The sequence below is a fragment of the Ranitomeya imitator genome, chromosome 7 (assembly GCF_032444005.1).
Source record: "Ranitomeya imitator isolate aRanImi1 chromosome 7, aRanImi1.pri, whole genome shotgun sequence".
Lineage (NCBI taxonomy): Eukaryota > Metazoa > Chordata > Amphibia > Anura > Dendrobatidae > Ranitomeya > Ranitomeya imitator.
Window position 1 is genome coordinate 144,711,299 of NC_091288.1, and position 18,257 is coordinate 144,729,555.

At 41.3% G+C, this 18,257-nt stretch overlaps 1 protein-coding gene across 2 annotated transcripts in view; it reads left to right on the forward strand.

Moving 5' to 3' along the window:
* The window catches only part of DNAH7 (dynein axonemal heavy chain 7), a 560,306-nt gene that overhangs the window by 345,153 nt on the left and 196,896 nt on the right, over nt 1-18,257 (forward strand). For both annotated transcript variants that reach the window (XM_069733889.1, XM_069733890.1), the window contains 4 exons: nt 2,564-3,436; nt 4,650-4,879; nt 15,706-16,036; nt 16,405-16,751. In XM_069733889.1, the coding sequence (XP_069589990.1) occupies nt 2,564-3,436; nt 4,650-4,879; nt 15,706-16,036; nt 16,405-16,751 (1,781 nt within the window). The remainder of the gene's footprint in view (nt 1-2,563; nt 3,437-4,649; nt 4,880-15,705; nt 16,037-16,404; nt 16,752-18,257) is intronic.

Below are 18,257 nucleotides of genomic sequence, written 5' to 3' on the forward strand. Positions count from 1 at the left end.
CACACCACAGCATGGGCATTAGTTGCCACAATACTGGCTTCTCTTCAGCTCCACTATCACACAGAAGTGTTCACCTCCCATACAGGTCACATTTGATGGTCTCTCTAGCTCCAACACACAGACTGCTTAGCTTCCCCGTATGACTGACTCACAGTGAACACAGGGTCTGGCTGTAGACATAGCTAGCCAGGTGCATGTAATCAGGGCCTCCATTGCCAGGTTTTAATCCTGTCCTAGGACACTTGACTTACGGGACATCCTAATCACATGCTATGAGGTCCAAGACTCATAGAACACTATTCTTTTATGTCGTCTTAGGCCTCTTTCACACTTCCGTCTTTGTAGTCCCATCGAGATACGTCGTTTTTTGAGAAAACAGGATCCTGCAAAAAAATTTGCAGGATCCTGCATTTTCTCATAGACTTGTATTAGCGACGTATAGCGACAGATGGCCACATGTTTCGACTGTCGTGCACTGGATCCTGTGGAATTTGACGGGCCGTCTTTTGGAAAAAAACATTCAAAGGAACTTTTTTTGTCTGCAGTGGAAAAACGTGCCAGGACACCCCCTGCGTCATACGTCGTTCCACAGAATGGAAGCCTATGGCCGCAGGATCCTGAAACGCAGGAATCCAGTGACGGATCCTGTTTTTACATTTGAGCATGCCCTTAAGCATTTTCCAACCCGGGGAAAAATTCTATCTCTCTCTCGTCCCCGGAATACCAAATCCAACTTCTGCACTGGAAAGATTCGGACGACGCATCCGTCAAAATACTGCACACGTTGCGTCAGTTTTAACACTATTTACTAAACGCCCATCGGTACGTCTCTTCGATGCATTATGATGTGACACTGCCGACGGAAGTGTGAAACAAGCCTTAAGAAAACCACCACCGTCTTCTCAAGTTCTTTAGATGATGCCTGAAGAAGATTCCTTGATCCAAAATGTGCGATTATAAGAAGTCAGTATGGTTCATTTATGGTGTTCTCTTTGGTTATGGAAAAATAAAGTAAAATGTTTGGAGTGCTGTTCTATCTACTTTTCTATACACTTGTAGAAATACCATGCGTGTGCTGCACAGACAGACACATTTAAATATATGGAATTAATTTCTTCCATAAACGTTGTCCACAATAAGTCTACAATGTTTAAACATGTCCTAATAAGCCACAGCCTGATGGACCAAAACTATGTTCACACTATGCTTGCAGTGTCTGTGTGTTTTATATATATATATATATATATATATATATAAATATATATATACAGGGTGGGACATTTATATGGATACACCTAAATAATATGGAAATAGCTGGTGATATCAACATATCAACTTCCTGTTTGTGGCACATTAGTATGTGGGAGGAGGAAAACTTCAAGATGGGTGGTGACCATGGTGGCCATTTTGAAGTTGGCCATTTTGGATCCAAATTTATTTTTTCCAATGGGAAGAGGGTCATGTGACACATCAAACTCATTGAGAATTCCACAAGAAAAACAACGGTGTGCTTGGATTTAACGTAACTTTATTCCTTCATGAGTTATTTACAAGTTTATGACCACTTATAAAATATGTTCAAAGTGCTGCCCATACGTTGGATTGTCAATGCAACCCTCTTCTCCCACTCTTGACACACTGATAGCAACACCGCAGAAGAAATGCTAGCACAGGCTTCCAGGATCCATTGTTTCAGATGCTGCACATCTCCTATCTTCACAACATAGACAATTGCCTTCAGATGACCCCAAAGATAAAAGTCTAAGGGGGTCAGATCAGGAGACCTTGGTGGCCATTCAACTGGCCCACGATGATCAATCCACTTTCCAGGAAACTGTTCATGTTGGAATGCTCGGACACCCATAATGTGGTGGTGCACCATCTTGCTGGAAAAACTCAGGGAACATGCCATCTTCAGTGCATCTTCAGCCACTGATGTTTCTTCATTAGTGACAGTTTTCTTGCGTCCACATTTTGGCAAATCCAACACAGAACCTGTTTCACAAAAATTTTGCAAGCAGTTTGCTAACTGTAGCATGGGACATGGGGGGACTCGTAGGGTGCCTTGCATTGAAATCTGCTGTAATGACCCGGGTACTGCGTTCACTACACATCAACACCATTTCTATCCTCTCCTCACGTGTTAGCCTCTGCAACATGTCAATAGCTGTTAAAAGAGAGAAACTGGTAAATAACTCATGAAAGAATAAAGTTACTTTAAAACCAAGCACACCATTGTTTTTCTTGTGAAATTCTCAATAAGTTTGATGTGTCACATGACCCCATTGAAAAAAAATAAAGTTGGATCCAAAATGACCGATTTCAAAATGGCTGCCATGGTCACCACCCATCTTCAAAAGTTTTCCCCCTCCTATATACTAATATGCCACAAACAAACAAACCCTGTATATTATTCTCTTAAACATAAACTTCTTTTGGTAATGTATTAGTTGCAATTAGTAAATAATTTACTTATTGAAACAAGATAAAAATGAGGTAACAGAACAGCAATGTCCAAACATTTACTGTATTATAAGTTGTTTCTATGTTTGTTTTGATTCAGGTTCTTCGAGTTTACTATGATCGCCTTGTGGATAATGCTGATCAATCTTGGCTTGTTGGTTATATTGAAGAGGTTGTGAAGAGTCACATGAGAGAAGACTTCCATCTGCTTTTTCAACACCTTGACTTCAACAGCGATGGCAAAGTGGAGGAGGATGACTTGCGTAGTTTAATGTTTTGTGATTTTCATGATCCTAAGAGGGAAGACACCAACTATAAAGAAATAACTGATGTTGACAAGTTGCGTTTAGTTGTAGAAAGTCATTTAGAAGAATTCAACAACATTAGCAAAAAACCAATGAATTTGGTTTTGTTCAGATTTGCAATTGAACACATCTGCCGAATCTCTCGCATTTTGAAACAACCTCGTAGCCATGCCCTCCTGGTGGGTGTTGGAGGCAGCGGTCGCCAGTCTGTTACTCGATTAGCTGTTCACATGGCTGACCAGAGACTCTTTCAAGTTGAAATTTCAAAAAGTTATGGCACTTCAGAATGGCGCGAAGACTTGAAACAAATTCTACGACGATCTACAGAGGGTGATATGCAAGGTGTCTTTCTCTTTACCGATACCCAGATTAAGAAGGAATCTTTCCTAGAAGACATTAACAATTTACTCAATGCGGGAGAGGTTCCAAATCTTTTTGCACCTGACGAAAAACAGGAAATATGTGAAAGAATGCGACAAATAGATAGACAGCGAGATAAAACTAAACAGACTGATGGCAGCCCCCTGGCTCTTTTCAATTTGTTTATTGACCGTTGTCGAGTTCAGCTTCATATTGTGCTCGCTATGAGTCCTATTGGAGATGCATTCCGGAACCGTCTTCGAAAATTTCCAGCGCTTGTTAATTGCTGTACAATTGACTGGTTCCAGGTAATATTCATTATATCTGAATACAAGTTTTCAATTCTTCTCATTGAGCTTGCAATGCTTACTATAATGTAAAGCAAATAGGTTAGCATCAGAGTAGTCTGTCCCGGTGTCTAGTAACTTACCCAAGCACTCCAACTCATTTTCTTGCAGACATACTGTTTACACTCCATCCAAATTATCACTGTTTAATTTATTTTTTTTCCCACTTGAGCTAGATCTATACAGATCATTTCAACATTTCATTTGGGTCCTGCGATTTCCTGTCGGACAACCAGTCCAAGCGCTAATGCTTAGACAGGAAGTCTCAGACTCAGACTTAGACAGGAAGTCTAAGAGCTACCGGATGACATCATCAAATCCCTTCCTCCCAGTACCACCCTCCATGTAACTCTGTACGTCCTGCCATGCAGCTAAAGTTATAGGTGAAGAAATGTCATACTGCCTAAAAAACTGTGTTTGCTGCCTAGTGCAACCAATCATAGGGCAGCTTTTATTTTTTTTCTTCAGCTGTTAAAAAATAAAGGCTGTGCTGTGATTGGTTGTAAATGGTAGCAAAATCATATAAGAGGAGAAGTAGAAATCAACTTGGTATACCCACGGCATGCACAAGAGCCTCTACTCTTTAGTATATTCAATTCCTCAGTAGTATCCTGTGCTGCAATGTATAGGCAAAAATGGAAATTCTAGAGTGATTCTTTAAAAAAACTTCAGTGGCCCTTAAAGGGGTACTCCACTAATGTGATGACTGATCTTGATGACTGATTCTGTGTTGGCCTATCCTCCGCCCCTCCCAGGGTTGCCAACCATCCAGAAACTCCAGGACAGTCCGTAAAAACAGTGCATGTTTTTCTCGTCCATAAAAAAAATGTAAAGCGTTCGTGATTTTTTTGAAGCTGAAAAACTTAGACATATTATTTTGATTCTAATTATCGTAAGGTTACAGTAAATATTAAAATTATGGGCTGTAGACATGGATCACTTATACTCTTATTAATTTATTATGGTATTCCAATGTGTCCGTAAAAAATATTGTGTCTCCATCATTTTTGATAAGCTGTCCAGAAAAAAACAAAAAATCAAATAATAGAATTTGACTCACCTGCATATAAATATTTATTGTTGAAATGTAATCTATCGTACATGACCTCAATGTGAATTACTGGGCGGAAGTTTTGTGTTCCTTAATTGACTCCGTTTTTAACATTTCAACTAGTCCTGGCCAGAAGATGCACTTCAAGCTGTTGCAACACGATTTTTAGAAGATATTGAAATGTCAGAAGAAATTAGAAATGGATGTATTGATATGTGTAAAAGTTTCCACACCTCAACTATTACCTTGTCTGAGAAGTTTCGTGCAGAGCTGCAAAGATATAATTATGTAACGCCTACATCATATTTGGAGCTCATCTCTACTTTTAAAACTTTGCTGCAGAAGAAACGGTCGTAAGTACTTATTAACAGAATTGTTTATTGCTGAACAACGTTATGTGAATGCCCCAAAAATGTTCTTTTTATAATTATATATAATCATAAGTGTATCTATTTCTATGCTTTACAAAGCAGTTCAATTAAGCTGGTTCTCCTGACACCACATTTCAATCCATGGCATTTTCAGGATTATTTAACCATTTCCTGTCATTGCACTGCCTTTTCACTTTTTATGGAATTCGCCATTTCTATGCGGATGGGAAAAGGTGGTATCTCCTCTTACAGTGCTCATACCGAACACTAGCACACATGCTGCAGTGGGAAGGGAGCTGTCTGCACCAATTAAGTCTTTAGTTGTTACCCTTAATAGTGACGGTGGCATGTAAACAGTTTGACAGAGGTACATCACTTCCGGTTTCACTTCATTGGCCCCCCGCAATGCTATCATGGGGAGCTAATAGCTGCAACTGCAACAAGAGGCCTAACACTGGCATCCAGGTCTGCCGCAGAACAAAAGACAGAGGCACGATCCGTTAGGCTGCCTGATAGTGTAAGGCTAGGGCTAAATAGTGAATTAGGCCACAACACAGGTCACAAGGCCACTATGTGTCACAGCTACATCACAGCATAATAAGAAAGAATTGTTGTCATTTTTTGACACCCATAACTTTTTTATTTTCCTATACTAGTATAGATGGTTAGCACTCGACTAAGTAGAGTAAAGGTGCCAGTGAAAGGGAACCCAAAGTTCCATAATTCAAAATCAAATGTAAAATCACTGCACACAGTAGAAAGGTATGCTTTCAAGTAAATGAATTTTATTAACGGTGATAGGTGAAGCGAATGTTTGATGTTTCGGCCGAGCCCCGGCCTTTATCATATAGTCGCTGGAAAAAATTAAAATATATACAATCAGAATACTTCATATACAAAATATACATAATATATACACATTAAGAGAGAGCTAGCATATCCGGGTATGTATAAGCGCAATTGTACAGATGCATTCAGGCTGGAGACATCAAAGAACAAAAGATAATGGGAATCAGTAGTAAATAAACTGGGATAGAACATAGATTCAAAGAAAATAAAAAATAAAAAACATAGATTCTAAGAAAACGAAGCATACCCTTTGAGGTCACCGAGAAATATTGGCACCGTTTTTGTAGTTTCTCAAAATGATGCAATGTATCCTAAGGGCAAGGATAAGGGGAAGTGTTGTTAGGAAGGTTGCACAGGTATCTCTGGCATAATGTAACACAGGTTACAGGTACATAGATCTAGTCCGTAATGGTGCATCTCAAAGTAATGTAACGTTGGGGACAAGTATATAGATATAATCCATAATGGTGCATTTCTAAGCAGTGTCACGTGACCTAGGGTAAGGAAGAAAAAGAGATCCGTACCCGCTTAGTGGATGATCCAGAAATGGTTTGCAGCAAGCCAGGGGAGCGCTGTCCTGATAGTGACAACTGGGCTATAGGAGGTAGAATAGTCAGGGTGAGGATAGGTCATGTCATGGGACCTTATACTGAGTGGGCAGCAGTTCAAAGAAAAAGTACTTACAAGTATTGGTGGTGCAGTGGTCCTACGGGAGCACAGGCGTGCTGGTGCGGTGTGTGTGTACTGCACGAAAGGGGGAACTCTTTTAACCACGTGCTGTCCGGTCATGTGACCGGAAGTGGATCCGGAGCCATTGCGCGTGCGCTGTTTCCATCATGGTGTCCATAGACACCTGCACATGCGTGTATGGTGGACATCCGCTCTGTGTCATGGTATGAGGTGTCCTGACAGTTTGCGCTCAGAGTAGGAGGAGCACTGGCGGTATAGCGCATACGCCGGTCAGACTATATGGCAGGGGATGTCTGCGCCTGCGTGGGTGTCGGGCAGCATCGTTGCTGCTAAGAATATATATGGAGGGAAGATCCTATGGTAATGATTACTGGGGATGTGAGACCCATAGCCAGAAGGTGGAATCGCTGCGTACATATATATCTGAACCAGTTCAGGCGAAATGTGGATTTCTAACGACAATGTTAATTGTGTACAGAATAATATATGGCACAATCAGCGATTAATACAATAAGCAATGGTACAATGGAAAAATAAGATTAAAATTGGCATTTGTAGGAGTCCAAACGAAAGAAAAAAAGGAAAAAAAGGAACAAAAGAAACAAAAAGAAAGAAAAGGGAATGAAAAAAAGGGGGAAATAATAGCGTGGGGAAAAAAAAGGGGGGGTAAAAAGAAAGAGGTTTTGGGTTGATCTTACTGCCCCAGAAGAAGGATGAAGAGACTGAGACAAACGATTTTTCAATGGGTCTAGGGAAAGAAATATATCAGATTAGCCAATCTATTTCACGGTTTAACCCTCTAGGGTATAGGGTATCCAAGGTGTAGATCCAATACGTTTCTCTTTGTTTCAATAAACGGATATGGTTACCTCCTCTTTTTGGTCTTGGCACTTTTTCAATAATCTGGTACCTTAACTGAGATACATTATGTTTTACCTCTTTAAAATGTGCTGGTAGGGGTAGCCATGTTTTTTCACATCGAATGGTGGATTTATGTCCAGAAATACGGTCACGTATGGCCTAGGTGGTCTCACCCACGTACAGTAGTCCACACGGGCATTTTATGATGTATACGACAAAGTTTGTTTCACATGTGAAGAAATCCCTAATTGGGTATGATTTGCCTGTCCGGGGGTGTATCACCTCATTACCCTTAGTGATGTTGGAACAACTCATACAGCTTAGGCACGGGAAAGTGCCTGTTCTGTGGAGTCCTGTGAGGGTGCGCGTGGATGTCCTGCTGTCATGTCCCATATCAGCTCTGACTACCCTATCTTTGATGTTTTGGGGTCTTCTGAGGCACATTAGAGGCGGATTTTTGAATGCGGTGATATTGGGATATGCTTTAGTTAGTAGAAGCCAGTGTTTTTGGATCAGATTGTGGACTTTATTCATGGATGGGTGATGGTCATGAGCGAAAGGTAATCTGCATGGTTTTGTAGGGGGATATTAGTTTCAGTGTCCGCGAGGGCTCTGGTCATTTCTGTGGCTAGTTGTTGTGAATTCTGCTCCTGGGCTCCCTCCGGTGGTTGTAAGTGGCACTTTTGTGAGTTCTGCTCTTGGGCTCCCTCTTGTGGTTTCAAGTGGTATGGCTGCTCCTTGGAGTTAGCTGTATTCAGCTGCCTCCACTTATCGTCTCCCCTCTCGCCTATTTAAGCCTGGCTGTTCCTTCAGCTAGTGCCACTTGTAAATGGTTCCTGGTTGGATTCACTTCTCTTTGGAGTTCCCTGTTATCCTGACCAGTTCAGCAAAGCTAAGTTTTTGCTTACTTTTTCTGTCCATAGTTTGTGGACTTATCCAATCTGTGCTTTCTTTGTTTGTCCAACATTATCAGTTTGAATTATTTTCTGTCTTGCTGGAAGCTCTGGGAAGCAGAGTGACCCTCCACACCTTTAGTCAGGTGTGGAGAGTTTTTGTTTACTCTGCGTGGATTTTTGTAGTGTTTTATACTGACCGCACAGTGTTCCATCCTGTCCTATCTATCAAGCTAGACTGGCCTCCTGTGCTCATCCTGGTTTCATTCTGTGTATGTCTTTTTCCTCTCCACTCACAGTCATTATTTGTGGGGGGCTAATCTATCCTTTGGGGATTTTCTCTGTGGCAAGATAGTTTTCCTGCTTCTGTCTTCAGGGGTAGTTAGCTCTTAGGCTGTGACGAGATGCCTAGGGAGAGTTAGGAGCATTCCACGGCTGCTTCTAGTGTTGTGTTGAGCTTAGGGTCTGCGGTCAGTACAGTTACCACTTCCCTCAGAGCTCATTCTATATTGCTCCTAGACCACCGCATCATAACAGCTAGTAGTGTGGATGGATAATTCCTTGACTTGAATCTGTCTGACATTTCCTGTAGTCTGGATTTTCTGGTGGCACTGTCGGATACAATTCTAGTGACCCTCTTGAACTGTGACCGTGGAAGACTGTCCCTTGTAGATTTGGGATGGCAACTGTCATAACGAAGGAGATTATTGCAATCAGTGGGCTTGGTGTAGATGTCTGTGCTCAGTTTGCCCTGGGAGTCCTTCCGAACTCGTGTGTCTAAAAAGGTAATGGTCTCTGTGTCATGAGAGAGTGTGAATTTGAGTTCTTCTCTGACGCTATTGAGGGTGTTGAAAAAAGCGGATAGGCTACTGAAGTCTCCAAGCCAGATATAAAAAATGTCATCAATATAGCGGAACCATGTGATGGCATGTTGCTGAAATAATGGGTTAGAGTAAATTGGTCGCGTTCGAATCTATCCATATACAAGTTTGCGTAAGCGGGGGCAACATTTGAGCCCATTGGGCGTCCCACACGTCTGGACAAAAAAATCATCCTCAAAACGAAAAAAGTTCTCCCTCAGTACTATGTTGAGGAGATCAAGACATAGTTCTCGTGACCCTGTGTCAGTGTTAGCCTCTTCCAGGGTCTGAGAAACTGCTTGTATACCCTTATCGTGAGCTATAGATGTGTATAGGCTGTTCACATCGAGAGTACAGAGGATGCTGGTGGGTGAGACTGTGTCAAGGGTACGAATTTTGTTCAAAAAGTCGCCTGTATCCAAGATGAAGGATTTGGTATTGTGAGTGTATGGTGTTAGTATTTTTTTGAGAAATACCGATAAGGGTTTCAGGATTGAGTCCGTTGAGGCGACAACAGGGCGTCCGGGTGGGTTATGTAAATCTTTGTGAATCTTGGGTAGAGTATATAGCACCGGAGTGACTGGGTGTTGGTTGATTAAAAAGGTTTTTGTTTTGTTATCGATTGTCTTGTTATCTAGGTGTTTGTTGAGAATAATGTCAATTTTCCTACGTATAATGAATGTAGGGTCAGATTGAATTTTCTTATATGTGTTGGTGTCCGCTAGTTGTCTTCTGATTTCACATACATATTGGCTTTTATTCATGACGACCAGGGCCCCTCCCTTGTCTGCTGCTTTAATAATAATATTTGGATTGTCCTGTAAGGATTTCAATGTTTGTTTCTCTAGTGATGATAGGTTGTGGCGGATGGGGAGTAGGCCCAAACGTTGAGCATGAATGGTTTGTTTAATGTCCCTGTCTACCAGATCCACAAATGTCTCAACAGCATGGTTAGATCTGGGGGAATAAAGTTACTTGGATTCCTTAGACCCAAGGAGTCAATGGTGATGGAGGGACTTGGTTCACGGTCAGGGATAGAACCTAGAGAGTTGGATATGTGTGTTGAGGTGTTCTCGAAGTGTACCTTTAGTCTGATGTTTCGATAGAATTGTTGGAGATCTTTCTCAAGTTGGAAAGCATTCCATTTAGGTGTTGGACAGAAGGAAAGACCGAGGTTAAGAACTTTGAGCTCTAGGGGAGAAAGTGAATAGTCAGAAATGTTTACAACTATGTTTGGACTCCTACCTGGGAGCGGAGGACCATCTGCCGATTCTCGTCTCCTCCTCCTCGACCGCCTCGTGGGTGTGTGCTTTGGCCTAAAAAAGCTGTTCTGGAGGTAGGAGCTCTGCCAGTGTCGCTTCCGGATCCTGGAGATGAACCCCCGGCAGGAGAGGAGCCCCCTGAGGCTGTGTATCCTCCTTGTTGGTAGCGGGGTCTTTGACGATGACGTCTCTGGGCCGTATCCTCCCATCTATAAACTCTATTGTTGAGGTAATCTTCGATGTCGCGTTGGAATTTGGACCTTTTCCTATCTTCCAAGGTTTTCTGATGTGTTATGAGTGCTGAGTCGATCTTGCCTTTTAGGGTATTGAAGTCTGTAGTGCTCAAAGTGGAGGTGAGTTGGGTTTCGATTGTGGTAATTTTCTCCTCCGTCTCCTTAATTGCTTCCTAAAGATATTCGATTGTGAGGAGAATGATATCAAAAGAGCACTTGTTCAGGATTTTCTGAAAGGTAGCGCAGTATTTGTTGTTATCAGAAAACAGAGTAGGTCGTAGATTACACCTTAATCCACGGGGTATCTTGCCCTGTCTGTGGTTCGTTTTGGGGACGATTTTTCTGTCCAGACGTGCGGGACCGCCATGGGCTCAAATGTTGCCCCCGCTTACGCCAACTTGTATATGGACAGATTCCAACGCGACCATATTTACTCGAACCCATTATTTCAGCAACATGCCATCACATGGTTCCGCTATATTGATGACATTTTTTGTATCTGGCTTGGAGACTTCAGTAGCCTATCTGCTTTTTTCAACACCCTCAATAGCGTCAGAGAAGAACTCAAATTCACACTCTCTCATGACACAGAGACCATTACCTTTTTAGACACACGAGTTCGGAAGGACTCCCAGGGCAAACTGAGCACAGACATCTACACCAAGCCCACTGATTGCAATAATCTCCTTCGTTATGACAGTTGCCATCCCAAATCTACAAGGGACAGTCTTCCACGGTCACAGTTCAAGAGGGTCACTAGAATTGTATCCGATAGTGCCACCAGAAAATCCAGACTACAGGAAATGTCAGACAGATTCAAGTCAAGGAATTATCCATCCACACTACTAGCCACAGAAATGACCAGAGCCCTCGCAGACACTGAAACTAACATCCCCACTACAAAACTATCCAGATTACCTTTCGTTCATGACCATCACCCATCCATGAATAAAGTCCACAATCTGATCCACAAACACTGGCCTCTACTAACTAAAGCATATCCCAATATCACCGCATTCAAAAATCCGCCTCTAATGTGCCTCAGAAGACCCCAAAACATCAAAGATAGGGTAGTCAGAGCTGATATGGGACATGACAGCAGGACATCCACGCGCACCCTCACAGGACTCCGCAGAACAGGCACTTTCCCGTGCCTAAGCTGTATGAGTTGTTCCAACATCACTAAGGGTAATGAGGTGATACACCCCCGGACAGGCAAATCATACCCAATCAGGGATTTCTTCACATGTAATAATAATAATAATAATAATAATTTTTATTTATATAGCGCCAACATATTCCGCAGCGCTTTACAAATTATAGAGGGGACTTGCACAGAAAAAACAAACTTTGTTTTATACATCATAAAATGCCCGTGTGGACTACTGTACGTGGGTGAGACCACCCAGGCCATACGTGACCGTATTTCTGGACATAAATCCACCATTCGATGTGAAAAAACATGGCTACCCCTACCAGCACATTTTAAAGAGGCAAAACATAATGTATCTCAGTTAAGGTACCAGATTATTGAAAAAGTGCCAAGACCAAAAAGAGGAGGTAACCATATCCGTTTATTGAAACAAAGAGAAACGTATTGGATCTACACCTTGGATACCCTATACCCTAGAGGGTTAAACCGTGAAATAGATTGGCTAATCTGATATATTTCTTTCCCTAGACCCATTGAAAAATCGTTTGTCTCAGTCTCTTCATCCTTCTTCTGGGGCAGTAAGAGCAACCCAAAACCTCTTTCTTTTTACCCCCCCTTTTTTTTCCCCACGCTATTATTTCCCCCTTTTTTTCATTCCCTTTTCTTTCTTTTTGTTTCTTTTGTTCCTTTTTTTCTTTCGTTTGGACTCCTACAAATGCCGATTTTAATCTTATTTTTCCATTGTACCATTGCTTATTGTATTAATCGCCGATTGTGCCATATATTATTCTGTACACAATTAACATTGTCGTTAGAAATCCACATTTCGCCTGAACTGGTTCAGATATATATGTACGCAGCGATTCCACCTTCTGGCTATGGGTCTCACATCCCCAGTAATCATTACCATAGGATCTTCCCTCCCTATATATTCTTAGCAGCAACGATGCTGCCTGACACCCACGCAGGCGCAGACATCCCCTGCCATATAGTTTGACCGGCGCATGCGCTATACCGCTAGTGCTCCTCCTACTCTGAGCGCAAACTGTCAGGACACTTCATACCATGACACAGAGCGGATGTCCACCATACACGCATGCGCAGGTGTCTATGGACACCATGATGGAAACAGCGCACGCGCAATGGCTCCGGATCCACTTCCGGTCACATGACCGGACAGCGCGCGGTTAAAAGAGTTCCCCCTCTCGTGCAGTACACACACACCGCACCAGCACGCCTGTGCTCCCGCAGGACCACTGCGCCACCAATACTTGTAAGTACTTTTTCTTTGAACTGCTGCCCACTCAGTATAAGGTCCCATGACATGACCTATCCTCACCCTGACTATTCTAACCCCTATAGCCCAGTTGTCACTATCAGGACAGCGCTCCCCTGGCTTGCTGCAAACCATTTCTGGATCATCCACTAAGCGGGCACGGATCTCTTTTTCTTCCTTACCCTAGGTCACATGACACTGCTTAGAAATGCACCATTATGGATTATATCTATATACTTGTCCCCAACGTTACATTACTTTGAGATGCACCATTACGGACTAGATCTATGTACCTGTTCCCTGTGTTACATTATGCCAGAGATACCTGTGCAACCTTCCTAACAACACTTCCCCTTATCCTTGCCCTTAGGATACATTGCATCATTTTGAGAAACTACAAAAACGGTGCCAATATTTCTCGGTGACCTCAAAGGGTATGCTTCGTTTTCTTAGAATCTATGTTTTTTATTTTTTATTTTCTTTGAATCTATGTTCTATCCCAGTTTATTTACTACTGATACCCATTATCTTTTGTTCTTTGATGTCTCCAGCCTCAATGCATCTGTACAATCGCGCTTATACATACCCGGATATGCTAGCTCTCTCTTAATGTGTATAGGTTATGTATATTTTGTATATGAAGTATTCTGATTGTATATATTTTAATTTTTTCCAGCGACTATATGATAAAGGCCGGGGCTCGGCCGAAACGTCAAACTGTCGCTTCACCTATCACCGTTAATAAAATTCATCTACTTGAAAGCATACCTTTCTACTGTGTGCAGTGATTCTACATTTGATTTTTTTTTATTTTCCTGTTGTTGGACCTTTGCTAGGGTTTGTTTTTGTGTTGCATGCTTATGATTTTACCAATACCATTTGGGGTAAATATGACATTTTAATACCTTTAAATTGCATATTTTAAGGAAGTGTAGCAACCCCCAAAAAGCAATCCTGTTTCTTCATTTAAGTCTCTTAATTTTATAATCTCATAGATTTTATAAATGTGGTGACACCAAATACTGTATATGTCAGGGCACGTACATAGCAACTCCTATGCACCAGGAAATTATTAAAATGATTAAAATGACTAAAAACAAACTAATGAAAATGGCTTGGACAAAAATGATGATGCTCCTAAAAAACATGTAAATGATTTAACCATAGGGACATATTAAACTAAAGTGAGTCCTGTAATTAGCATCCAGGCATCATTAAACTTGTAATCAGCCAGTCTACCTATTTCAACAGTGAAAAGTAGTCACTGTGCTGTTTGGTATCATGGTGTGTACCACAATGAACCTGGACCAAAGCTAAGGAGAGAGTTGTCAAAGGAAATTAGAAAGAAAATTATACAAAAACATTTTAAAAGTACAAGCTATAAGACAATCTCCAAACAGTTTGATGTTCCTGTTTTTATGGTTGCACATACTATTCAGAAGTTTAAAGGGTTGGTCCAAGTGGACCACCCCTTCTCCATCTGAATGTTTGGAGCCGATAAAATAAAAAAGCTTATGCTCACCGTCCATGCTGGCGCAGTTCCAGCAGTGCCAGCACTCGAACTCTCGGACTCGCGTGAGGTTGTTGTGACACATAAGCCATACGCTGGTGTCCCTCTCTCTGCCTTTGGACAAATCAAACTTCAAGAGGAAGTGAGAGAGCAGCTGCAGCCCTCGATTCCTCTTGATGTTTGATATTCCCGAAGGCGGAGACAGTAATGCTAGCGCTGATTGGGTGCCGGGCTCATGTGTCATAACAACTGCACCAGAGCCTCAGGAACATGAGTGAATGATGACCGAGTAGAAAAGCACTGTTGAAAGCAAATCTTAAAAAAGCAAGACTGGAATTGGACAAAATGCATATTGACAAGACACAAAGAATCTGTTAGAACGTCCTTTGGTCAGATAAGACAAAATTTACATTTTTAGCAAGTCACATCCGCTCTTTTGGCACATACACAAAAATGAAGCATAGAAAGAAAAGAACGTTGTACCTACTGTAAAACATGGAGGAGGCTTGGTTATGATTTGGACCTGCTTTGCTGAATACGGCACAGGGTCTCTTAAATTTATACAGGGGACAATGAAATCTCAAGGCTATCAAAACTTTCTGGAGGGAAATGTACTGTCCAATGTCAGAAAGCTTGGTTTGAGTTGTATGTCATAGGTCCTGCAATAGGACAATAACCCAAAACACCGCTAAAAACATTCAAAAATGGCTAAGCGCAAAGCAATGGACTATTCTGAAGTGGCTTCCATGAGCCCTGATCGAAATGCTATTGAACATCTGTGGAAGGAGCTGAAACCTACAGTCTGGAGAAGGCAACCTTCACACCTGAGATAGCTGGAGCATTTTGCTCACAAGGAGTGGGACACAATATACTTGTGAGCAGGTGCAGAAGTCTCATTGAGCTACAGAAATAATGTTTTTAACAGTGATTTCCATAAAAGGTTGTGCAACAAAATATTTAGTTAAAGGTACTATCATTTTTGTCCTGGACATTTTCATTAGCTTGTTTTTAATGTTTCTTTTAAACCACAATTTAAAAACAATGACTGATTTTCATTATTTGATAATTCAGTAAAGTGAAAATGACTTTTGTCAGTTTTAAATTAATTCAGTGACCTTTGTGGGTTTTTCTTGCTTTAACGGAATTGTGTCCATGCGTGTGTACACTAACATTTCCCAGAATATATGGATATACAGATTACATTACATTTTTCTTTGACAGAGAAGTTATGAACATGAAAAGAAGATATGAAGTCGGCCTAGAGAAACTAGAATCGGCATCGTCACAAGTTGCAACCATGCAAACTGAACTAGAAGCTCTTCAGCCCCAGTTGAAGGTTGCTAGCAGAGAGGTGGATGAGATGATGGTCATCATTGAAAGAGAGTCAATTGAGGTGGCCAAGACTGAAAAAATAGTTAAAGCTGATGAAGCTGTGGCAAACGAACAAGCAATGGCTGCTAAAGCAATTAAAGATGAATGTGATAGTGACCTGGCCCAAGCTTTACCCATATTGGAATCGGCTTTGGCGGCTTTAGACACACTTACTGCCCAGGTATATTTGTTCGCCTCCTTGGCTACAGTTCCTCACTATTGGTTAGCATAAAAGGATGGAGAAACATACCTCACACACTGTACACAAATTGTGCTGTGATTTTTTTCACACACAGATTCAGTCAGTGAGAAAAAAAATCACTCATCTGCGCTGCCCCTTTAAATAACATTGGTCCGAGCGCTGTCTGTGTTTTTCACGGACAGAAACTCAGACCAAAAATACTGTTTGCTAGTGTGAACGAGCCCTAATGAAAAACAACATAACCATCGGGGATGGGGCACATAAGGTACATTGTTATTTTTGGCTATATTTTTATTTGTGCCTTTTCTGATGATTTCTGTAATGACACAGATATGTTTATATTACAGGATATTACTGTGGTAAAGTCTATGAAAAGCCCCCCTGCTGGAGTAAAGCTGGTCATGGAGGCCATTTGCATTTTGAAAGGAGTCAAATCTGATAAAATTCCTGACCCATCGGGTTCTGGACGAAAGATTGAAGATTTCTGGGGACCAGCAAAAAGAGTTCTTGGTGATATGAAATTTCTTCAATCTCTACATGAATATGATAAAGATAATATCCCACCTGCTTACATGAGCATCATAAGGAAGCAATATATTACCAACGCAGAGTTTGTTCCAGACAAAGTGCGCAATGCGTCTACAGCTGCGGAGGGGCTGTGCAAATGGGTGATTGCAATGGATTCCTATGATAAGTAAGAAAATCTATCTCTCTATCTATTATCTATCTATTATCTATCTATATCTATCTATCTAAACATAGAAAATTGGAACAGCACCAATAGGTGGGTGCACGCCTCCCAGACAAAGTATCCAAGACTTGCCTCAATCCAGACATAGGAAAAAATGCAGACAGCACTCCATAGCTTAAAGGTGAAAAAATGTGGTTTTAAATAAAACCACATTTTTTCACCTTTAAGCTATGGAGTGCTGCCTGCATTTTTTCATCTATCTTTCTTTCTATCTATCTATCTATCTATCTATCTATCTATCTATCTATCTATCTATCTATCTATCTAATGTAACATGACCTGGACAGCTGATTCTTTCTGCCAAAACTACATGTAGCATAAAGGCATTGTCATTTCAGCCAGGTTTGTTTTACTGTGAAACGCAGCCACATGTCAGATACAGTTAAGATATAGATCTTTGTACTGTGTTCGCCAATAGATAGAACAATATTTAGAATAGTGAGTCCTCATTGGTTGATACCTTTTAATGGCTAACTGAAAAGATGGTGATGAGTAGTGTTGAAAGCTTGCAATTTGTTACCATCTGTTCAGTTAGCCATTAAAAGGTATCAACCACTGAAGACTCTCAATTCTAAATATTTTGCCACATGTCAGAGTAAGGGATCCAAGGGTTAATGTTTCTCGTTGCGGCTAGTGACTTGTCAAGCCTGATATGCCGAGGTGAAGAGACTTTTAAGCCTCAATGCTCCTCTGGGAAATATGCAAATTATATCTTCAGAGAAGAAGAGGACAAGAACTCTAGTGACGCCTATAGGAAATGTATATACACATAAATATATACGCCTCTCACCCCCCCAAACCAGATCTCACACTTTGCACTGATGAGGGGCAGTACCCCGAAACACAGTGTCTGCAGATTGAGATTCTGGTTTTGGCTTTTACCCTAAGTCATGTGACAAGGCTCGTTAAAGGATTGACATTGACTTTTAGGATTGCTACTTCGTATAGGTGGCACTAGAGTTCTAGTTCTTTTCCTCTCTGAGGAAGCAATTTGCATGTCAGAGTAAAGCATACCTTATGTCGCTCAGGTCACTAGTCCAAAAGACCAGTTATTGGCAGATTCTCCCACCATGCTCCTCATGCATGGTGTGACAGGCGAGCTGGGCAAGGAGAAACCACCGGTGACCATCCTTTTGATCTAGTCATGAGAGCATCATGGTCCCTGGTTGGTTCTTGAATGTCTATTTTCTCTGAAACATTGCAGCATTTCATAGTAAGTCATACAAGCTGTCCTGAGGGAGGCAGTGCCAGATACCCAATTTTAGCATTCTACAAAACATTATTATTATTATTAATTCATTTCTATTTATTGTTTAATAAATTAATTATGAAAGTGCTACGAGTAAGTAAAATATTGGCTATTGTTTCTTCCCTATAATCAGACGTGTGCAGTGGGGCGCAATCACAAGCACACTATGCTCCCAAATAACATGAATCAATCATAGTTTG